Genomic DNA, 23,354 nt, shown 5'->3' with positions numbered 1-23,354 from the left:
AACTCCACACGATTTGAATCTAATACACACATGCTAATCATTCAACACTTTTGTGACATAACCGTTAATAGCATCTCAACCACTCAACCATATACTTTTGATATTCTAATCCTTCACTTCTAACGAGTCGTATACGCATAGTAACTGCGCCACATAACGCTTCAGCTGCGCGATTCTGATTATCCATCTTAAATCACCATTATCCTTAAAATTTCCGTCAACATCCAATGCACAAGTCTCAATCTGGTTTCGGACTTCCTTTAACATTCACCACAAGATCGTTGTTCACTTCGGTATTCTCGGCCTCTCACCTTGCGATGTTAACCCGCATATAAACCTGCTACTCTGAATTGTTCAATACGTCTAGACTCTTTCCTAGCCACTCCTCCATTAATTCACACAAACTGGTGAGCGACTATCCTCACGATATAACATCAATCACTTTACACACTATTAAGATAGCAAGAAAAGTCTATACCATCCAACACGATCTCGTCTACTATTAACAAGAGATTAAGGGTGACCAGCTCCTCAATTTGTCAATAGATAGTTGACAATCATAATGGAGCATAAACCCTAGTTACCAAACTATAATAGCGTTTCTTTAAAATTAGCATTCAAGTCACATGCAGCACCATAATCCACTAATTTATTTTGAGACTCCTAAATACTCCAACAGTTTCCTCTCATTCGATCTCGTCGATGAGACACCAATGCTGAACTTATTACACGGTCCATACTACACTCCTTTAGCCTTACACGAAGCTTAAGTATTCTCCATCTCAAGACTTACTACCATACCAGTACATTACTGTCATACCCCAAAATTTGCCCATACTATTTCTCCTATTCAAATTCAAATCAAAGTACAATGCTCAAGGATAATCCTCCTAAACAATGGTTCATATAACCAGGGTTGTTGATTTCTCTGAAGAAAATGAATGAAACAAGAGCTCCAAGGCATCTCATATGGTTTATGATATTTCAAAATTATATCCATGACAAAATTCAGGCTCTAATTCAAAAGATTTCCATTTCAAACATGTTCATGACCCATTATAAGACCCACGATGCCATTCTTTTATTTGTTATCATTAATATTTTATTTGGAATTTATTTAAATTCTTAAATAAAGTAAACGAATAATGAAAAACATAAAAGATGAAATATTGGTTTATTTTGTGATCAAATCTCGAGTAAATATCTGAGCTTAATATAGGGAAATTCGTGAGGAATGATTGGCACAAGTTAGGCTATCTTGGAAAAAAAATGTAAAAGGCTAAATGGAGCAATTTTGAATGTTTGAGTAAATGGGCCTAACTGATGGGGTGTAAACATGAAAATGACATAGCAAGAGATCTCCAAGCCCATTTGTGCATGATCTTGATTTTGGTCTTATTTTTTTTTATTTTTTTTTATTATTGATTTTTATTTTATTTAAATCTAAATAAATCAAAATCAAAACAAATCAAATGAAATATAAAACATGAAGAATGATGTACGTGACTTCTCTTTAGAAGCTTGCTTGATACATGATTGAGCTCAAAACAGCAAGATTTGAATCTCTTCCAAATCAAATCTCCAATTACTCAATCTCATGGATTCAATCAAAAATTTCTCACACAATCTCCATAATAACAAAGATTTGATTCACCTCAGCTAACCTAATTCAGTATGCTATAAGACTAAAAGAGGTGGAAGCCATGAGGGGATTTTTTTTGGCCGCTCAGAACCCTTATGGAAGCTTGCCAAAGTTGTGAATTCAAGTAAGTTTGCAGGTCCAAATCGAGATGAATTCAGAGCTTATAGCGGATCAAAAACAATTCCTCGATCGCTCCTGAAGCTTGCCAGATCAATACCAGTCACTAGCACGTCCAAGAACTCTACCCTGCAGTTTACGGTTTGGTAAAAAAATCTTAGATTCTAATTCATCCATACACGCATCATAACTTGAATTTGATTACATATTGGTGTTCATAATGATGTTTGTGAGCTTTTTGTACCGGTTGATGTGTGTTTAGTCGCAAGTATGGTGTTTCACCATAGTTAGGGTTCCGACCTTGCAATTTGGGGATACTAGTTAGAAGCAGCATTAGGCCAAATTGATGGTTTCATTGGATTCGCAGGGTAGCATATGTTCGATTTGGATTGTTTTTTTTGTGTTGATCAGTGACGATTTGCGGATTGGATCGGCGCAGGGTATAGCCGCGCAAGAAAACCGTTGCTGAACGTGTTTTCTCTTTTTCCAGAAAAAGTCACGAAGAATATGAGAGTGCTGGGCGCGTTTTGGTTTATTTAAAATTCAGTTTTTTTTATATATTACTTTTGTTTCGTTTCAATATCAGATGGCGCTAATGGCACAGTTGGTTAGAGGCTTATGGATGATGACCCACAGGGTGTAGGTTCGAACCCCACTGAAGAATCTCTATTTTTTACAAATATGTGTGTTATGGTTGGCCTGAGGATCCGGTGCACCTCCCTTACGCGTGACTATGGTATGCCTACAACCAATGGTCATCAGATTTTAGGCAAAGCCGATCCAACGCTCCGGAGAGCGCATATGCACCATGCAGCTCCAAAACTCACCAACACCTAATCACAGAGCTAAGTTTTTTACTTTTTTTTATTGTTAATTATATAAATGCCTTTTTCCTTTTTCTTCTCTCTTTTTTTTATTATTTATTTTATGATCTTTATTTTTACATAATAATAATTTATAGTTTTATAGTAAAATTATGATTAATTATTATTTAATTACCAACACCTAATCACAGAGCTAAGTTTTTTACTTTTTTTTATTGTTAATTATATAAATGCCTTTTTCCTTTTTCTTCTCTCTTTTTTTTATTATTTATTTTATGATCTTTATTTTTACATAATAATAATTTATAGTTTTATAGTAAAATTATGATTAATTATTATTTAATCGAAAACTCGGTTTTCTTTTAGAATCTTTTTACTGTTAATTTTATTTGTTTATACATTTAATTAATTAAAATATTAGGTAACCTTAGAATAATTAAGTTTTATTTTGATTTATCTACTTAAATCGAACCTTCGATTCCATTAACTTTTTGGGCTTGCTTAATATCATTTTATATTTTGTTCGCCTTTTGGGCTAAAATAGGGTTCGTATCAATAGTCGATGAATCTGTCATACACTAAAAATTTTCCTTTTTCTTTGTGCCTTTTCAGGGGTAACAACAGGGTTTACTCCGGCAACGTGCCACGCCTCTTACGAAGCTAAGTCCCGACTTTATCCCCTTTTTATTTTTATCATTTAAATATTTATTTGCATTATAAAATTGTTATTAGGGTTTCATCCTCAAAAGTCAATGGACTCTTCCTACACTCACTTTCTTTCCTGCTTTTGCCTTTGCTCTGCCAATTTTTCAGGGTTAACTCCGAGGCTACCTCTGACTATGAACCATATCAGATCAAATCAAAGGCTAAGTCCTATTTCATATTTATTTTAAATATTCATTCTATTTTATTTTGTTTCTTTCATCAAATTAGGGTTAGCCTTAATTGTCGTTGAATTAGCCATACACTCACTATTTTCTGTTTATTTCTCCCTTTTCCAATTTTCAGGGTTTGCTAACCGTCAAAGCTCAATAGTCGATAACCCTAAAACTCTGATTTATTTTAATTATTACTTGTGTTAGACCTGTAGCACTATTGATCCGTTGGCTTCATTCTCCCTTTCCCCCGCTGGTTTCTTTTTCCCCTTCCCCATATTAATTGATGTGGTTAGTAATTTTAGGGAGTGTAACTCTGAACTGAATTAGAGTCACTTAATTACAAGATAATATAACTCAATTTGATCACGAGATTGTTGCACCCACGCACCTTTTTTGGTAACCTCTCTTGTTGCCTGTTGCCGGTTGCCTGTTGCCTTGTGTTTTTTGCAGAATAGCCGTGTCCCTCGAATACGAGGATACCTCAGCCATGTTGCCTCGACTAATGCAAAGATCATAAGTCCCTAATGATGCTGCCTTCGATACACTAAATATGATCTCGTCCCTCGGAAGTTGCCTACGAAAGGCTGAGGTGTCCTCTGGTTACCTAACGAAAGGCTATTCTGATCCTTCCCTTAGACTACCTGCCTCTCTATGGCATGGGACAGTCTTATGGCGAACGATAACTCGATGACCCATTAACATCCAAACGAAAGGCTTCCTGCCCTCTTATGGCATGGATAGACCCTTTCACCCTGAAAGGCTAAAAGACTTGTTTTTCTACATTATTAAGGTAATTGCTCCTAATCGCCTTGCTCTGGCTAAAATCTTTTTCTACACTTTTTTTCATAAACTTTCAATATGGCTACGCTCATTTACGAGCTAAACTCCGTATTCACTTCTTCTATATTTCTTTCAAAAGAGCAAAGTAATTAAGAGCCCATGGAAAACCATGGATGCAAAGGGTGCCTTACACCTTCCCTTTGCATAAATTACCCCCCGAACCCTGTTTTCTTTAAAAAGTTTTTTTTCTGTTCTTTTAGCCTTTCTGATTAATTTGGATAAAATAAAAGTCGGTGGCGACTCTTGCTTACCGCATCATTTCGATATAAAGTCAGTTCACCGTATTACAATTACCCTTCGTCTCATTCCAATCAGAATCTCGATAATACCATTACCTCTCTCCAATCCATTCATCAACGACATATCGCACTTGACCTATCCCCAAACAAACCGCGACAATAATTAATTAAGCTCAAAAAGCTTCTCGTCTCTTCAATCCATAATCTAAATATCTCTACAATCATCGCTACATACCATTTAAATCAATTCCAAGTACCGGAACTGTTTTTGCTGAGAGGAACGCCGCACTATCTTCCTGAAGGTTCAAACGACGGTCCAAACAGAGTTACAGTCCAAAAATTATGAATCTTTAAAGTTTACCAAAAATCGCAAACACCGACATCATACACCGACACCACCAAGTCTCATTACATACCAGGTTAAATTTATTTCCAGAAAAAGAAATCATTTTCCATGAAAGTAAATTGTATGAGCTTTTCTCAGCTTCGAACGGTGGGTCAAACCGATACTCGAGTCAAAAGTTACGAAATTTTGAAGTTTCCCCAAAAACTAGAAAAATTCCCGCGAACAGCCCTCAGGTTCATACTAATTCTTAATTAAAATCCAACTAGTTCAGCCACCTTTCTTGAAATAAACACTTATACATCCATACCTAACATATGGTAATAATTTGGAACTATAAAACATGAATTCTATTACATTTCAAAACCTCATTCTTCTTATAACTTAAGAGACACAGAAATTCTCCAAAAATTTCTGTCTTTGGAACACCAAGACTCTATCCCTTCTCACAAAACTACTCATATCCTTAAGTTTTGACTCTGACTCGCGATTCAAGGAATTCCAACAATTCCAACAACTTCTAAAATTACTCACAAGGACCCCACGACAAGGTCTACAGCAATCTGTAACTTAATCACAGTTCAAATGTTGATATTATACGCAAGAATTACTCAAACCGATAACTTCACAGTCCAGCAGCAGCGCTTAAACATCGCAACTTTCTAAGTTCCATCTTCTAAAAATTATCCTTTTTACTTAACGATCACCCTTCAGAAAAACATCAGGGATTTTCACTTTACTAGTATATCAACATCCATTACATTGCTCTTCATTCTCCGAGAAGTACACATCAACAATGTGTGATCATTCTCCATCAGCAGCACACTGAACCAACATCTTACAACTCACATATTCGAGAAGCAAAGCTTCTCCACCACTTATCTCAAACTAACTCCTGCACACAATCGATTAGAATGCTAACAAGTACCGACAATGTTTTGCACACATGTCACGTACTAAGAAACAACATATCAACATTATTCAACTGTCACACTACTCTACTGACTCGGCAACTTGGTCGGACGGACAACCTGCTCTGATACCACTAATGTAACACCCCATTTTACCCGACGAATATTATAAAAATTAGAGTTATAAAATTCCAACATATAAACAGGATGCCACATTTACTTCTTAAAACAACGACATGTAATCGCACATAAAAAAGATACATAACACTTAAAACTCGGATGGACCGGTAAAAAAGTATTTTGATCTTTGAAAACAAACCAACTTTCATTAAATAAGCAGCGGAATCACAATTTCAACTTAAATGATATATTAACTTGTCCAACTGAAACCAACTTTAAAAACAACAAATCACTTATTAATATCAACTTATAATTCAACAAATAAATATAAATTAACAAAAATAAAACACAAACGTTCATCCCCCTCGAATGTAACGTATCAGAGTGACCAACACCTGACTCGAATTACTGAAGGTAAACAACCTTCATTTTGGATTACCTGCATGTTACCAACATAGGGGTAACATTCAAAAATAAGGGGTGAGATATCAAACAATATAATCGGATGTATGATAAATACTATAGTAGAATTAGTTCATGCATAATCACCACTCCACAACTTTTTAAACAACATTTATGATCACAAAATTATCAACAAAAGATCTCAACTATTCCAGCTTCACAATGATATCATCGACACAGTATAACAACTATTTCATCGTCCCAACAACTCAGAGATGCAACTTGAAATGCGATCCATTATAATGCACATGTATGTGGTACCATATCATCAAAAATTGGTTCACTTAGGAACTGGGTTCACCCTGCTCGAACCCTGAATCCACCCTGCTCGGGTTCGAGACAAGTCACCAATCCGCCCTGCTCAGATTGCAACTCGCTTCTTTCATCAACAACAACATACGATTTAAAGTCTTAGCCAAAAAATAAGCAACATGCATTGACCCACGATAATAGTTCACCCTACTCGAACTATTACCCCACAAAACAACAGCAACTTTAATATCATTCAACATCACATACTCACCATCAGTCAACCACCATAACAATATACTTATAAAATCAACAAGTATTCAATTAGAAAGCATAATAATCATGCACAAAACCAACATTTTCCTATACACAATCATCTCTATGCAGCCGTTAACGTTGCCCAACAGTAGCCAACAGTCTCAAAAACTCAAGAATAAAAAATAACATTTTTATGAATTCAAAACATCTCAACATAATATTTTTCGTTAATTTATTATGTATTATTAACTCATAAAAAGTTATAAAAATATATAACTATAACTCGACAGAGTTCCCAAGGTACTCTAAACAACTCCACGTAATTCCTATGACTCTAAAATAACTCTAAAGTGCTCCGAATTACTCTGCTAATGGTCTGACTCAAGTAATAAGAAAACAACTCTAAATTGTCAAATACCTTCAATTTTAATTTTATGGTTTATCATATTTTACTCTAAACAACTTGAAAGCAACTCTGACAACCTTATTGACAACTCTAATAACCCTATTAATAATATTAAATTATTATTGTTATTAATTATTATCACTAATTCACCGGTAAGTATTACATATTATCAAGGTACCAAAATTTCACTATTGGCTAAGAACATAATTTTGACGCTACTGCGTAATCAGACGATACAGTAAGTAATAACCCCTACATGTTTATCCCATTACGTGAAGTGAATTTATTATGATAAAGACATTACAAATATATGTATTGGTGAACCTGGGACACTTCTCTTTAATTTAAAATTACCGCTACATTGCCATAAAAATAGTGCCATTCCAATACTCGAATGGAAAATTTTATTGTAAGTAAACTCAGTCAATGACAAGTAGACATCCCAAGCACCTCCCTTTTCTTGCATACAAGCCCTCAGCAAATCCTCCAAAGACTGGATAATCCTCTCTATCTGACCGTCCATCTGCAATGATAAGCAGAACTCAACTTCATCTTAGTCCCTAAAGGAGTTTGCAAACTCTCCCCGAACCTTGATGTAAATCTCGGATCTCTATTGGATACAATAATAGATGGAATTCCATGCTAACTAACAATCCTCTCAATGTTAACATTGTTGATTCCTTCAACGGATAATCAAGTGGAATCAGAATTAAATTAGCGGACTTAGTCAACCTACCCACAATAACCCATATAGTATCACAACTCTTCAATGTCCTTGGCTGCCCCGAAACAAAATCCATCGAAATACTGTCCCATTTGTACTCAAGAATATTCAACGGTTGCATTATACCTAATTGTTTATGATGTTCAGTCTTTGACTTCTGGCAAGTCAAACAAGAATACACAAATTCAGCAACTTCCTTTTTCATTCCGCAACAAAATATCTTCCGTAACAAAATATTCCTTTTTCATTCCGCAGAAAATTCAGCAACAAAATATCTTCTTCAAGTCTTGATACATTTTAGTGGCACTTGAATGAATACTTAGACCACTTCGGTGTCCTTCTTCAAGAATACTCTTCTTGTGTCCAGGTAAGTCAGGAATACAAATTCTGTCACGGAATCTTATAACACAACTATCGTCAATCTTGAAATCACCACTTGACCTTGATTAATTAAGTTTAACTGGTCGACTTATTTCAAAGAAGTCTTCTGAATTTCTCGAATCTCCTCCAAAATACCATTGGTAAGCTTTAACATACCCAGTTTCACACTATGCATCGTAACTTTACAAACCAAAATCAAATATCTAAATTCTTCAATTAAATCCATCTCTTTCACCATTAAATTTGACATATGCAATGTTTTCCGACTCAAGACAACATTTACGACTTTGGCTTTACTAGGATGGAAATTTAAACCAAAATCATAGTCCTTCAGTAACTCGAGTCACCTTCTTTGTCATATATTTAACTCGTTCTGATCGAACAGGAATTTCAAACTCTTATGATCATTGAGCAGCTCAAACCTAGAACCAAACAAATAATGTCTCCAAATTTTTAGTGTAAACACAACAGCTACAAACACTAAGTCATGCATAGAATAATTCTTCTCATGAACTCTAAGTTGTCTCGAGGAATAAGTAACAACTTGCCCATTCCGCATCAATAAACCACCCAAGCCCATCTTAGAAGCATCACAATATACAACAAAAGGTTCGGCTGGACTCGGCAAAATTAACACCGGAGCTGACGTCAACCTCTTCTTAAGTTCTTGGAAACTCTCTTCACATTTCATATCCCAAACAATTGCTTGACCTTTCCTGTTAGCTTAGTCAATGGAAACGCTAATTTAGAAAAACCATCAATAAACTTACAGTAACAAACAACTAATCCAAGAAACTTATAATCTTAGTCACTGACTTCGGAGATTCCCACTGCGTTACGACCTAAACTTTTGACGAATCAACCACAATGCCACCACTAGAAATTACATGGCCAAGAAAACTCACTTCTCTTAACCAAAACTCACACTTATATAGCTTAGCATATAATTTTTTTTCCTTCCAAAATTCCAACATAATCCTCAGATGCTCAACATACCTTCGTCCGTTTTTGAATAAATTAGTATGTCGTCTATAAGCACTACCACAAACACATCTAAATACTGCTGAAAAGTCATATTCATATATTCCATAAACACTCCTGGTGTATTAGTCACACCAAACGGCATCACAAGATATTCGTAATGACCATACCTCATTATAAAATTTGTCTTCTAAATATCTTCAGCCTTCACACGAATATGATGATATCCCGACCTCAAGTCGATCTTATTAAATATGCATGCACCAACCACCTGGAAGCAAATACTTATTTTTGATAGTCATCTTATTCAACATCATGTAGTCCACACATAACCTCATACTGCCATCTTTCTTCTTAACTAACAACACATGTGCACCCTACGGAGAAACACTTGATCGAACAAACTTCTTTTCAAGAAATTCTTCTAACTACTTCTTCACCTCAACTAGCTTTGAAGCAGACATCTAGTATGAAGCATTTATCATAGGACTCGTCCAATCGTTTATTATAACAAACTTATTTTCATCTTTATCAAACTCAGATTCACGCTCTAGAGGCAAATCGCAGATATCTTCTAGAAAAGCATCAGGTAAATACACACCACTGCCATATTACTAGCCATCACATTGCTCCCACTCCCCGAGAAGAAAACATCAATAATACTTTTTTATTCTCCCTTGATAAGTGGTATTTGTATCCTTTTTATTCGTTATTTTCATTGCTTTTTCATCGCTTTTTAGTCGTATTTCCTTTGATTTCCTTGTTTTTTTGCTTTGGTTTGTTATTTTTATTAATTTCAGGTTTAAATAAGCTTTCTAGACGGTGACACCCATCAACAATAATCCTTTTCTTGCAAAGATTCGTGGAACCTAAGGTAGGCACCCAATCCAAAAAGTATATGGAGATATTGGAAAATATTCATACCAATGTACCATTAACCGAGGTCCTGCCTAAAAAGAGGAATTTAGAAGACAAAGAAACTTCAGAAATTATTGATGTTGAGAGGGGAATATTGACCTTTGAAATGGGGGATGAAATAATTAATTTTAAACTCAAAAAGTTGATACATATTATAGAACCAGAACCACCCCCACATGTTTTGAAGTACGAACTACCCCGTATGAATAAGAGAAATAAAGGAGAGGGATATGAAAGACGGCTTGATAAGTGGTCATGGAAACCAAATATTATTGAGATTTTGGCCGAGGATTCATCCTCGAAAGTACCATCTTGAGTGGAAACACTCAAGGATTGTCGAGCCATGCGACGTTAAACGAAGCGCTATGTGGGAGGCAACCCACACTTTTTGTTGCTAATTTTTTTCTCTCGTTTTGTTTTTTATTTTCAGCTAATAAAAAGGCTCGCAAAGGAGAAGTTTGAAAAGGTGATAAAGTTGAAAAAGTTAAAAGACCACTTTACGCCTCCATAGTGAAGACTCTGTGAGTTCCCTTCTCTCTTTTTGGCTAAAACATTGGGAACAATGTTTAGTTGAAGTTTTTTTTGGGGGGGGGGGGGGGGGGGGGGCTTTATCTGCTTTTGATTATTTGTCTTTTTTTCCCTTCAATAAAACACTACTTTTTGATTTCTTTTCGAGCTAAAACCAATTTTTTTTCCAAAAAGAGTTCCAATTTTTTAGACCACTAAGAAAGTATATAGAGTTAGAGGAATAAAGGGTTGAGGTCAAGAAAATCGGAAAATTATTTAAAAAAAGAGCCTCTATTTGTACACCCTAAGTTTTTCAAAAAGAGTCACGAGTTTAACGCGTAGATTTGTACCATAGTGCTTGAACCTTGAGAAGTATTCCCCAATTAGTTTAATTTGACAGTCTGGCATAAATTAGATTTGCATGTATGTATGATTGGTTGGGAAACGAAAAGAGAAATAAATACTAATAAGATGAAAAGACGGTAAAAGGCAACCAACCCTCTAAGTCAGGTAATCCTCACCCGGTTATTCAGCCCAATGGTGGTTGATCCCCAGCGTCTTCCTAAACAAAGGACAATATACAAACTTGAAAAGGTTTTAAAAATTTCATCGGTGAATAAATGTTGCATAAATAACAAAAAATTTCTCAATCGACCTTGTGCATGTGATGATTATCATAACTTCCATTTCCTTAATTTGATTGTCCAAATGAAAAGGGAGGAAAGTCGGAGATGAGACTTAAGTACAAAGCTTAGTTAGGGAGGTGTTAAAGTAGGGAAGCTTAGGTTCGTAATCTTACTACAATTTTTATATTTAAAAAGACTCTTATAGTCAAATGGTACTGGAAGAATTTACCCATGGCCTTTTTGAACAAAAACTCACGTACAAGTATCGGTGTGTCTAAATTTTTTGTGAAATCTTTCTTTTTTGCTTTGTCCAAAATATGTTTTTCCAGCTTTATTTCTTGAGGACAAGCAACGGTTTAAGTTTGGGAGAATTTGATAAGTGGTATTTGTATCGTTTTTATCTGTATTTCCATTGCTTTTTCATCGCTTTTTAGTCACATTTCCTTCGATTTCCATGTTTTATTATTTGGTTTGTTGTTTTTATTAATTTTAGGTTTAAATAAGCTTTTCGGGCGATGAAAGGCGAGATTTGGAAGAAAAGACAAAAAATCACGCGAAGACAATTTTTCTCCAATACTAAATCCAGAGTTGCATTACAGCTCCCTGTAATGTGCATTACGACCCGTAATGCACCACAGACTTGGACCCGTAATCAATCAAGTCTTGAACCTTGTCTTAGAATGGCTGCCAATTAGTGATCGACTGAGCAAATTCCCCATAGAGGAAAAACAAACCAAGCGATCGTATCTGAAACTGTAGATTACTTCTAGGGAGAAGATTCCGACGAAGCTACACAAGATTTGTAAGTATCCATCTTTAGGGATTTAAGGAAGAAAGAGAAACTCGTTGTTTGGAAACCTGTCATGCAATGATATGTATGTAAATGCATATGCGATGTTTTCAAGGATCTTTATGGAATTTAATTTGCAATGTTAGAAATTGAATTGGTTGAAGCTTTGTCTGAAGAACTTTAGTTTTCATCTTTGGACTTCCTTCTACAAGAATCAAGCTCACGATATACAGTGGGCCATAGCCTATGATTCAGCAAACTGTACTTTTGAGTTTGAAGGCATCTAGCTAGAGGAAAATAAATCCTCTTGCCCCTTGATAGGAATTTTATTCTTGATAATCCTTCCATAATAGAACCTGAAACTATGTGCCCTAAATCGCTAGGATCCTTGAAAAAGGTTAGTTTACATGCTATGTTATGATGTCATGATGTTATGCGGATGTTATGTACTTAGTGAAGCATAAGATGATGAGGACAAGCAAGTCCTACAAACAAATCCTGCAAGGAAATCAAGTGGTTAGCTAACAAACAAGTCACACAAGTAGTCTTAGGTTTAAAGGCTTGCATGAAGTTCGTAGGTGAGTACCCTTTCCACTGAAGTTTAATTGGTTCAACCTGTCCTAAATAGTAACCGGGTTCTAGGGAACCTCAATATCACCGATCTTTCTCGAAGGCTCTATTTTAGATCGGCAATCGCTTCGCCAACCAAAACGTCTAGAAGTCCGACCTCAATGAGTGTAGTATCGAGTATCAACCAATCTTCGGTCGGAACCAAAGTTGGATATCTCACTACGCTTTTAATGTCCAAAGATGAGTCAACTAGGGTTCTAAAAGTCAATTAGTGCTAATGACACCACACGACAGACTGATAGGTTCCTCGAGTCGGGTCTCAAGGAGCATCAGTACAAACCCAAGTGTCGCACTAACCATGGCCACCATATCAACCATATCGGTATACACCGTACAGTCTCCTTGGTCTTTTGCCATTTACCTAAGGTACACTAGATCCGGGTATAGAATCTTTCATATAAGTACTCCCAAACAAACTATCAAAAATAAAGCAAGCAAAACAAGCAACTGAAAACATTTAAGGGATCTAAACTTTAAACCCCTCTTTTATAAGTATCCCCAACAGAGTCACCAGTTCTGTAATACAGTGGGAGAACTGACTTTTTGTTTTGATATTTCGCAAAACAATGTTGCGGTTAGCAAGAGTCGCCACCGACTTTTATTTTATCCAATTTTTGGAAAGATAAAAAGAACAATAAATACCTTTTAAAAAGACTTGGGTTCGGGGGTAAGTTATACAAAGGGAAGGTGTAAGCACCATTTGTATACATGGTTATCCATGGGCTCTTAATTGCTTAGCTCAGTTGTTTGTTTGAAATGTTTGAAAGTGTAGCGTGTGTTTAGAAAAATAGTTTGTAAAAGAACTTTAACTTTGTAATGATCCTTGTACAAATGTATACATAGTGTAGTCTTTGAAAGTGTTTTGAAATGTGAGGTGTGAAAAGTATTTTGAATGTTTTTAGTTGTGCAAGCAATTAGGAGCTACCTACCCTAAGTTCGTAAAGTCTTTCTTGTTCTTAAAATATTTTGTTTAAGGGAAAGAGACTATCCAACCCATTAGTTAGTGGGAAGTCCTTTCATTGGATGTATTTGGGATAAGCGAAGGGTCGTCGTATGGTCATTGAAGGAAACTCGTAGGGATACCTTAGCATTCAAAGGGACTATCATCATTTAATCGAGGGACGAGATCATTTAAATCATAGGAAACATCGAAGGGACCATGATATTTAAATTGGAGGGACTATGATGATTTTTGAATCGCAGACAACATTTCTAAAGGTACCCCACGTTCGAGGGACATGACCATTTAATCGAAAGGCAACGAAGAAAGGGTTACCTTAAAGGTGTGTGTGTGTGAACAGTATAAAAGGAGTGTGTTGTGTTCAAATATTTATTCTTGGAGTTAGTGATCTAATGTTCAATTGTTATCTTTCTATACAATCCTATTAACATGCATCTATCAATTATATAGCAATTTATAGGGTGCAGAAAGTAAATTGCGGAAAGTAAATTTATTACAAATTACAAATTATTACAAACCCGGAAAATTAAAGCGGAAATAAAAGATTAAGAACACACAATTAAGTAGCTATTGTCCACAAGAATAATCCCAAAAGCTCAAGGTAGTACCTCAGAACCCAAATAAAAGGTTAGTTACTCGAAATAATCTATGAGAAAAATAGTAAGAATTGATTAAAAATTAACAAGAGAAATCATGTCTAAAAAGGAAATAAACAACATCATACTATATATTTTTTATATTCTTTTATTTAGTGACAACCTAAATTAATTTTAATAATATTAAATTATTTATATAAAACAAAATGACTAAAAAGAAGAATATAAGTTTTTTTTTGTATTTTTGACACAAAAGTAGCTAAACCTATTACATTAATCAGCAATAATATATTACAAATAGAAAACAAAACAAAATAAAAGAAAAACTATTTACCTGATAGTAAGAGGGCACCGTCCCATTTATCCACTCAAAATAATTCTCAGGGGCTAACCATGCGACGACACAATCTATAACTCAGTATGGCTGACGACATAGTGGCTGGTCGGAAAACAGATCGCGAGGGATGTGTGGTGATTCGTGATCGGAGCCGATCAAAAGCGGCTGGCTGTTACGATCTGAAGCGGATGAGTTGGGATTTGGATCCGGACATGTACGGTTGCGTGAGGATGTCGCACGGTGGTTGTGAGATTGGCTTGGCCTCGCAGGCATGGATGCAGTAGCAGCATATTCACGTGGAGATCGTATGGAATGGTGGTCGGACGATGCTTCTGCCGGTGGAAGGGAACTTTAGTGGCTGTCGTTCGTGGACGTCTTTCTCCTTTTCTGTTTTCTTTCTGCAAAAATATAAACAGGTGTTAATGAATATGGTGATGGGTGTCATTCTTTTCCTTCTATTTTGCTTTGCACTTGTTGTTATTCATTGAAGTCCATAAATTGTTGGAATCTTGTGTGGCTAAATTTGTTTGTGAATATTGGTTTTGGATATCACAGGTTTATGTTAACATGGTTGTCATTGGGTTTGATTGGAAGTTTTTGTGTGGCTTTTGGTTGTACCAGGTTATGTTGTTCATTCCCACGTGAAAAGTAAAAGTGGGGGATGGCCAATAAGGGTTTTTGATTGTGAAAGAAAATGCAGGTTATAGTGGATGTTGTTAAAAGTTTAATCACCGGAAATTTACATGGTGGTAGAGGTTTGTGAAATTCGAAGGATGTTTATTATTGGTAACGAAAGTGTAAAAAATAAAACGTGAAATTGATGAATGGGAATATCTGTGAGGGTTAGAAAAAATATTTACTTGTATGGACGGTGGAAATTGTTCGTAAAAAAATAGTAGAATAAAAATACGGAACCACCAGGCGTTCATTATTTGGTTTAGACAGATTGAAAAAATAAAACAAAAAAACGTGGGGCCTCATATGAAAATCATTTGCCAAAACAAGTTTTTTAAAAAAATGTAGAAAGTATGTGTAAAAAGCTTTTAAAAAAAGTGTGAATGAGATTGTGAGAAATTGTTGAGGATTGTTGATATTGTTGGTGAAAAAAAGAGGATGGATAATCTCCTATTTATAGACTGAAATTAGGTTAAAATTAAATCTAAATAAGGAAATGAACCAACTCAAAGGTCCATGGGTCTTCTTGGTCCCCAAAATTAAGAACTGGACATACGTGTGTCTAGATGCAGAAAAAAAAGATTAAAAAATAGTCAAAAATGGAAAAATTGCACCAAGCGGGATTCGTACCCATAAAAAATAGACTAAATGGTTGAATAACATATCCTCCTTCTTTAGCATTGTTCATCTAGAACTGAATGTAGAGAAAACCTTGAAGCTCATCCAACCAGAACAAGGTGCACGCTCTGATGCTAATTGAAATTTTATTCTGTCACGGACAACATGTCAAACACAATGTTAGAACAATGTATTTAAGAAAACTTTTCAGTAAGATAGAAAGTAAACGCACAAAAATAAATATCACAAGAGTTGTTAACTTAGTTTGGTGCAATGTCACCTACGTATAAAAGGCATCAGCCTAATGAAATGAAAATCACTCTTAGTAGTCAATAGTATACAACGCTCTCATCTGAACTTTCCTAATTCCGTGCCATTTCCCTAATACTATTTGTGAACATTGATCCAGACTCCTAGTGAATTTGAAACCATTCTCACCTTCACTTAAACAATCTCCTAAGTGTTTGTACAATAACGAAATTATATGAAGTGATGAATCACAATTACAACACAAATACTCTATTCTCTTAATTTAGAAAGATAACCTAGGAATAAGTATTACAACATAAACACAAAAACTCAATAACAAATAAAAACATCAAGCTTCACAATACGGGTTATGAGTCTTCACAAATGAGAACGCCTCCTTAAATAGCAATAATTTCCCTGCATAAAAAGTTCGATAGGATTTATCACGTGAAAGCAGTTGGAAACCAAAGAATGTACAAAATATCAATCTTCATAAAGTTTATTTAGAATCTTGATCAAATCAAATCCAATTAAATATGAATATGATATGCATAAGAATTCCAATCTTGATAAAACATGTTCAGGATAAATCTTTTTCATACGAGAATGCGCTTTTACAATCAGATATGTGATTGGATAGAAAAGGATATAAATCTCGAAAATTCAAGATTCACTCCATTAAAACTTTAGTGCCAAGTAAACAGCTCATGACAGAATGTCTCGTATAATGTTAAAACATTTGACATAACAATTTGCTATCCACAAATACACCATGAACTACTTCGAGATGGAATTTTTTTACATCTTGCTTATCATGTTACCTGCAAAATATTATCAATCATATGTAATAACAAATAGGTATAAGTTGTATCTATTTTTCTCTTATACCTATTGATAAAAAACACACACAACACACAATTGTGTATCTTGTATTGTAGTTGTTGCTGTTGGTCCCATTTAATTTAGAGATAGAAAATAGGTGAGAAGTGTATTCCCCTCTCAATATGGTTAGTACGGGAATTGAGATATATTTCACCTAATAAAATAGTCAGATTATATAACTATCTGACGACGGTAGAGACCATTCAACAAGCCAACTAAAAAGAACAACTCACTTCATCATAGACTATTCAATAAAACAATTCGATATTGTATTTATTTATTTATTTAAAATAAGGTGCAACAATTAGTTAAATAATTAATGTTAATATTTTTTAATTAATTAATCATAGTAATCCATAACAAAATCTAACATTGTATAAATATTATCACTTAACAATTTTCATTTTTAATTTCAAAATGAAAATTACTCATGTATAGAAACAAATAATGTATCAAATAATGAAGAGAGTGAAAACTAGATTATTATTTTTTAAATAATATTTTTTCAATTACAATTTATCATAATCCACTAGTAAACGGTATTTTCGTTGAAGGTAACCATTGATCGCCTAAAATAAAGTTTGCTACTGTGAATTTACTAGCCTGGTGAAAATTTAATAAATGGTAGCCTGACCATTTCACTCGATTTTTGGTGTTAGCTCCTGGCCCATAATTCTTATATTCTGCAAAAAACAATGTATTTAAATATTCGGGGGCACCTTCCCACTCTAACCAACCTTGCGGATTCAACATATTACTTATGTTTGATTGCATGAAAATTGTTCTAGCATTTGACTTCCATGGTCTACCAAGAAATGTTGAGGATGAATTAATTAGGGGTAAAAAATCATAATCTGCTAATATGTCGCAAAATTGAAATGAAAATCCAGTTGGTATTCCTTGATATCCTCCTTGAGCAGTGATTGTGTATTGTTGTCCCGCTTTCCCTTTTCTTACTAATATTTTACAATTTTGAAACACTGCAGTGGCATATCCAAAAATAAAGTCAGATGTGCCACTAATTTTACACTCTCTATAAAATTGACGATTCGTGTTGGCACATAAACTATCTTGATGACCAGAAATCTCAACTCTATAAAAGGCAGAGAAGTCGGAGTCAGATTTAAGTGCCAATGCTTGATTATTTTCTGGACCAGCAGTATTCATGAAAGAAATATCCTGTGCTATGAATCTTGGACCAAAGACAGCTTCATAAACAAATAAAAATTAATAAATATTAAATGATATGTTCCAATATTAAAGATATCAAAAAGACAAGAGATTCAAACATTCAAAACTAATATAAATGAGAAAATAAATTCAAAATAAAACATTCAAAAAATGGCAATATAAAATTGAAGAGAGAATATGAATTGTTTATAGGACTTACTAAAGGTAGCTGAGTCATAAGTACAGTAATTTGATTTATTTTGACCACAACTCATGTTATCAGTTATGATTGTGGCTCCCATACCTTCTCCGATCATAGTGATATTCCACTTCTTTTCATTGACAAAAACCTTTTCTTTGTAAACTCCTTTCTTTATAGATATTACATACCGTGTCATGCTATTATCCGGTGCTGCATTTACAGCTTCCATTACTGTCTTATACTTTCCACTTCCATCAGCAGCAACTCTCACATTAGCTATAACCTTTCCATTAGTAATGTCTACAACAAAAGTGAAGAATGCAGTCAACATGATCAAAGTGTAGAAGATAATTGTATAAGAATGAGACATAGTAATTAAATTAAACACTACTTTAGGATTTTTAAATCGTTGTATATATAAGATAAATTGCTTATGAAAATATTATTTGGGCACAACAGACATCTTTTATACATAGTTTGTATTAATTAAAGGAATCATTCCTTTCTAAGTTTACATTTCAAATTCATTAGACAATATTGCAAGAGTTAATATTTGAGATAAAATTCATAAAAATGATTTTTGTCCTTATATATAATATATATTATTTATGTGATCATATTATTTATAAAAACTATTCATTTTTAAGCTATTTATATTATTAAGTTTACAATTAAATTTATTGTGACACACTAATACAAGACTGACTTCTTTTTATTAGCTTTTAGAATATTTGGTGGGATTCGCTCTTTATTTATACTTTTGACAGTTTTTTAAGAGATTTATTTCCTATTAATGCAAGACATATATTATTAAAATATATGATTCACTTTTAAAATTCATAAATTAATTTTGTTCATATATATAATATATATTATATAAGTGTTTATTTCATTTAAAAAAATTATTTTTTTTAAAAGTATTATGTTATCAAGTCTACGTATAAATTTTGGGTTAAATATGTTTTTGATCCTTATAAATATCTTAAACTTCATTATTGGTATTTATAAAAAAAAATTACATATTTTAGTTCACACAAAATTATTATGCACGTAATTTTAGTTCATGATGTTAAACAGATTTATATTTCTGAATGATTATTTTACAGACATATTTAGAATATTATTAAAATTTAAAAGTCGATATTTGTATTACTTTTATCGTTATCTTTTAAAATTTAAGAAATTCATATTTAATTATTTTCATTTTAAATAATTCTATAATTTGGTAAAGAAATATTCTATAGTATTCTAAATATCTATAAAAAAAATTATTCGAAAATTTAAAAATTTAAAGGTCATTAAATAGTTTTCAAAATTTTAAAAATAGTAGGGACTAAAACTATGTGCATAATAATTTTGTGGGGACTAAAACATGTCGTTTTTTTAATAAAGACTAAAAATAAAATTTGATAATTTCATAGAAATCAAAAATATAAGTGACCCTTTAATTTTTAATTGCGGACTAACGTAAGTCATACTATATGAAATAAAATTTTAAAATAGTTTGTTTATAACGTAGGTTTTTTTTTTATATATTCGTCATATATAAAAGAGGATATACAAAAAGGAGGGGAGTAAATTCCAACTCTCAAGAAAGCCAAATATAACCCGTCAAAGTTAAGAAAATTTAAAGTTAGGCGGTTCTAATTAGTTCTTGATTAAACCCTTTCTAATTACAATACATGAGATGTTCTACCAAGTTCAATAGACAAAGTACAATATTGGCGAAAGTGTCAACGCATTGATTCTCGTAGTTACATATGTTTGTGATTATTGTAACATCCAGAATCTACCCCGCAATTTATATAACAATTAGAGTAATTAAAGATACGAAAACATGCATATTCAGAGTGTCACATTTGATTAACATAAGCAAACACAACTTAATGCATCAAAGCTCATATAATGGATACGTAACAATAGTCATTGGGGAATACAAAGTATCATCACAACTATGCAAAACACCGCATAATGTAGCAGCGAAACACATAAACCATAACATCTCAACATAATGAGAACTTGCCAACATGGCATCCATGAAATATCATGTCAACATACGAGTTAATATCAAAATCCAACAAATACAAGGTAACATAAAGCGACACAAATGACGAAACCCCCCAGGTGCTACGTATCAGAGCATAAGACACACCGACGCGAACAATAAGCTAACGTCTACTCGTCATCAGTACCTGCAAGTTACCACCGAAGAGGTAACATACAACATAAGGGGTGAGATATCATTCACAATAAAGAAACGTATGATAATACTTATAGTGGAAAATAAGAATCATACACATTCACCACTTCTCAACATATGCATTTTTGCAACAATCATATATATTATCAATTAATCCAAGCAATATAGTATTCAAGCAACATAGCATTCAAACATCGTTCACATCATATAACAAATGCAACATATTCATCATTGCATAATTCCAACATATCACTCAATATGTAACTCGACATAATGCACATGCATGTGGTACCATTTGGAGTAAAACTCCCACTTCGCTTTTGCCATTAGGGCCACTTCACATTTTCCATTTTCAGGCTATCGTCACATTTGCCATTAAGGTCACTTCACATTTATGCAATGGATGAGACTCAATGATGCAACATCCATATTCACGTCATTCATCACATAACAACTAAACATCATTAATTCAATGTCGCAATTTAACGACAACCACAATATCATTACTATTCATAGCAAAGAATCACTTCGCAATCATATCACTTGTCATATCAAAACACAATAATATCACTTCACATCACATAAAGCCATCAAGGAAGAAATACAATTTTCAAAATGTTGTCAAGGGCTATTCAATTATATATCATCATATAGGAATTAATTTCAGCTTCATATAGATTCAAACGGCATATAAAACGGATCTACGAATCAAAAGTTATGCATATTTGAGTTTTCCCCAAATCTGCCTACAGTTCGCGGCGCCATCCATGTTCGCGGCGCGATGACAGAAGTTTTGCTGTTCGTGGGACGAACCGAACGAAAAATCAGAATTTCAGCTCAACTAACAGTTACGGGTCCAATAAAAAATCACCCAAAATATCATTCTAGACCAAATCCAGCATATATTAGTGATACCTAGCATGTTACTACTCATGGGCAATCATTATAACATCATTCAACACAACAATTCACAAAAAACCCAATTGATTTCACTCAAAACCTAACATTTATCAAGAAAATGATTCAATACATATAACCCTTAAATCCCACCATAAACTATCATCATACATCCCTTTAGAGTGAAAGAACCACACCCTTACCTTGATTGGATTGAAGGAACCTCTAAATCTTCAATGGGTTCTCCAAGCTTCTCCTCTTCATCCTTTCTCTTCTCCCTTTCTCTTATTAAACTCTTACTATTTTATTATTACTAACGGGCTCTAATTAACACCCCACTCTTACTAACACCAACTTAAGCCCAAATGCCAATTGTCTTACTAACTTAAGTTATTTACTAACAACATTAGCATAAAAAGTCAATTAATCACGTAATCATTTAATTCACATATAATCACACAAATAATACGAAAAGTTACCAATCACACAAATAAATAAATAAAGCGATTAAAAACGGGGCGTTACAACTCTCCTCCACTTAGAATATTTTCGTCCTCAACAATACCTAAAACGAACAACTCGGGATAAGACTCCCGCATTTTTCTTTCCAACTCCCACGTCATACTCTCGCCGGCGGCACCTGACCAAACAACCTTCACCAAGGCAATCTCTTTCCCTCGGAGAATCTTCGTTTCCCAATCATCAATCCGTACCGGCATAGTCTCCACTGTGAGATTATCCCACATTTTACATCATCCATACTTATCACATGAGAAGGGTCAGAAATATACTTGCGAAGTTGCGACACATGAAACACGTCATGCAAATTCGAAAGATTTGGCGGTAGCACCACACGATACGCCACATTACCAATCCAGTCCAAAATCTGATACGGTCGAATGAAACGTGAAGTAAGCTTTTTCGCCTTCAATGCACGTCCAACAACGGTCACGGCGTGACTCTCAAAAACACATGATCACCAGCTTGGAATTCCAAATCCTTCATTCGCTTATCATGGTAACTTTTCTGCCTACTCTGAGAAGTCTTCATCTTTTCACGGATCAACTTCACTTTCTCGGTAGTCTCTGGAACAATCTCAGGTCCAAGAACTACACCCTCACCAGATTCATGCCAACACAACGGAGTCCTACACCTCCGACCATATAATGCCTCGAAAGGTGCCATACCAATACTCGAATGTTAACTATTGTTATAAGTGAACTTGATCAAAGGAAGATAGGTATCCCACGAACCTCACTGCTCAAGTACACAAGCTCTCAACAAGTCCTCCAATGACTGAATAGTTCTCTCCGTCTGACCATCCTTCTGAGGATGATACACCGAACTCAACCTCAACTTAGAAGCCAATGCTACTTGCAAACTCTTCCAAAAATCAGAAGTAAGCCGCAGATCCCGATCCAAAATAATACATAAAGGAACGCCATGTAACTTAACAATCACCCTAGTATAGATCTCAGCCAACCTCGAAACAGGATAAGTGATGTTAATAGGAATAAAGTGAGCGGACTTCGTAAGCCTATCAACAATCACCCAAATCGAATCATGTCCCCTAGACGTATTCGGCAAACCTGTCACAAAGTCCATAAAAATGCTATCCCATTTCCATTCTGGAACTTCCAACGGTTGCATCAATCCTACAGGCTTCTGATGTTCAACTTTCGATTTCTGACAAGTCAAACATGCATACACAAACTGAGCTA

General features: G+C 34.3%; 1 protein-coding gene across 1 annotated transcript; it reads right to left on the bottom strand.

Moving 5' to 3' along the window:
- Window positions 1–17,683: 17,683 nt before the first annotated feature.
- On the bottom strand, window positions 17,684–18,807 carry LOC131656903 (pectinesterase/pectinesterase inhibitor PPE8B-like). Its single transcript, XM_058926462.1, has 2 exons — window positions 18,555–18,807; window positions 17,684–18,372 (listed from the first exon to the last, which is right to left on the bottom strand). Exons 1-2 carry the CDS (start codon window positions 18,763–18,765, stop codon window positions 17,684–17,686), a joined length of 900 nt encoding a protein of 299 aa, XP_058782445.1. The 5' UTR covers window positions 18,766–18,807.
- Window positions 18,808–23,354: the final 4,547 nt, after the last annotated feature.

The sequence above is a fragment of the Vicia villosa genome, linkage group LG3, assembly GCF_029867415.1.
Source record: "Vicia villosa cultivar HV-30 ecotype Madison, WI linkage group LG3, Vvil1.0, whole genome shotgun sequence".
NCBI classification, from domain to species: domain Eukaryota; kingdom Viridiplantae; phylum Streptophyta; class Magnoliopsida; order Fabales; family Fabaceae; genus Vicia; species Vicia villosa.
Note: the sequence above shows the minus strand (reverse complement) of the source record. Positions and strands in the feature narration are given on the sequence as shown.

Excerpts from the sequence above, each read along its gene's own strand:
- LOC131656903 (XM_058926462.1), bottom strand. The coding sequence starts at position 18,765 with ATGGAAGCTGTAAATGCAGCACCGGATAATAGCATGACACGGTATGTA. Across the intron at positions 18,373-18,554 it reads TTATGACTCAGCTACCTTTA|CTGTCTTTGGTCCAAGATTC; the intron begins GTAAGTCCTATA and ends TTGTTTATGAAG.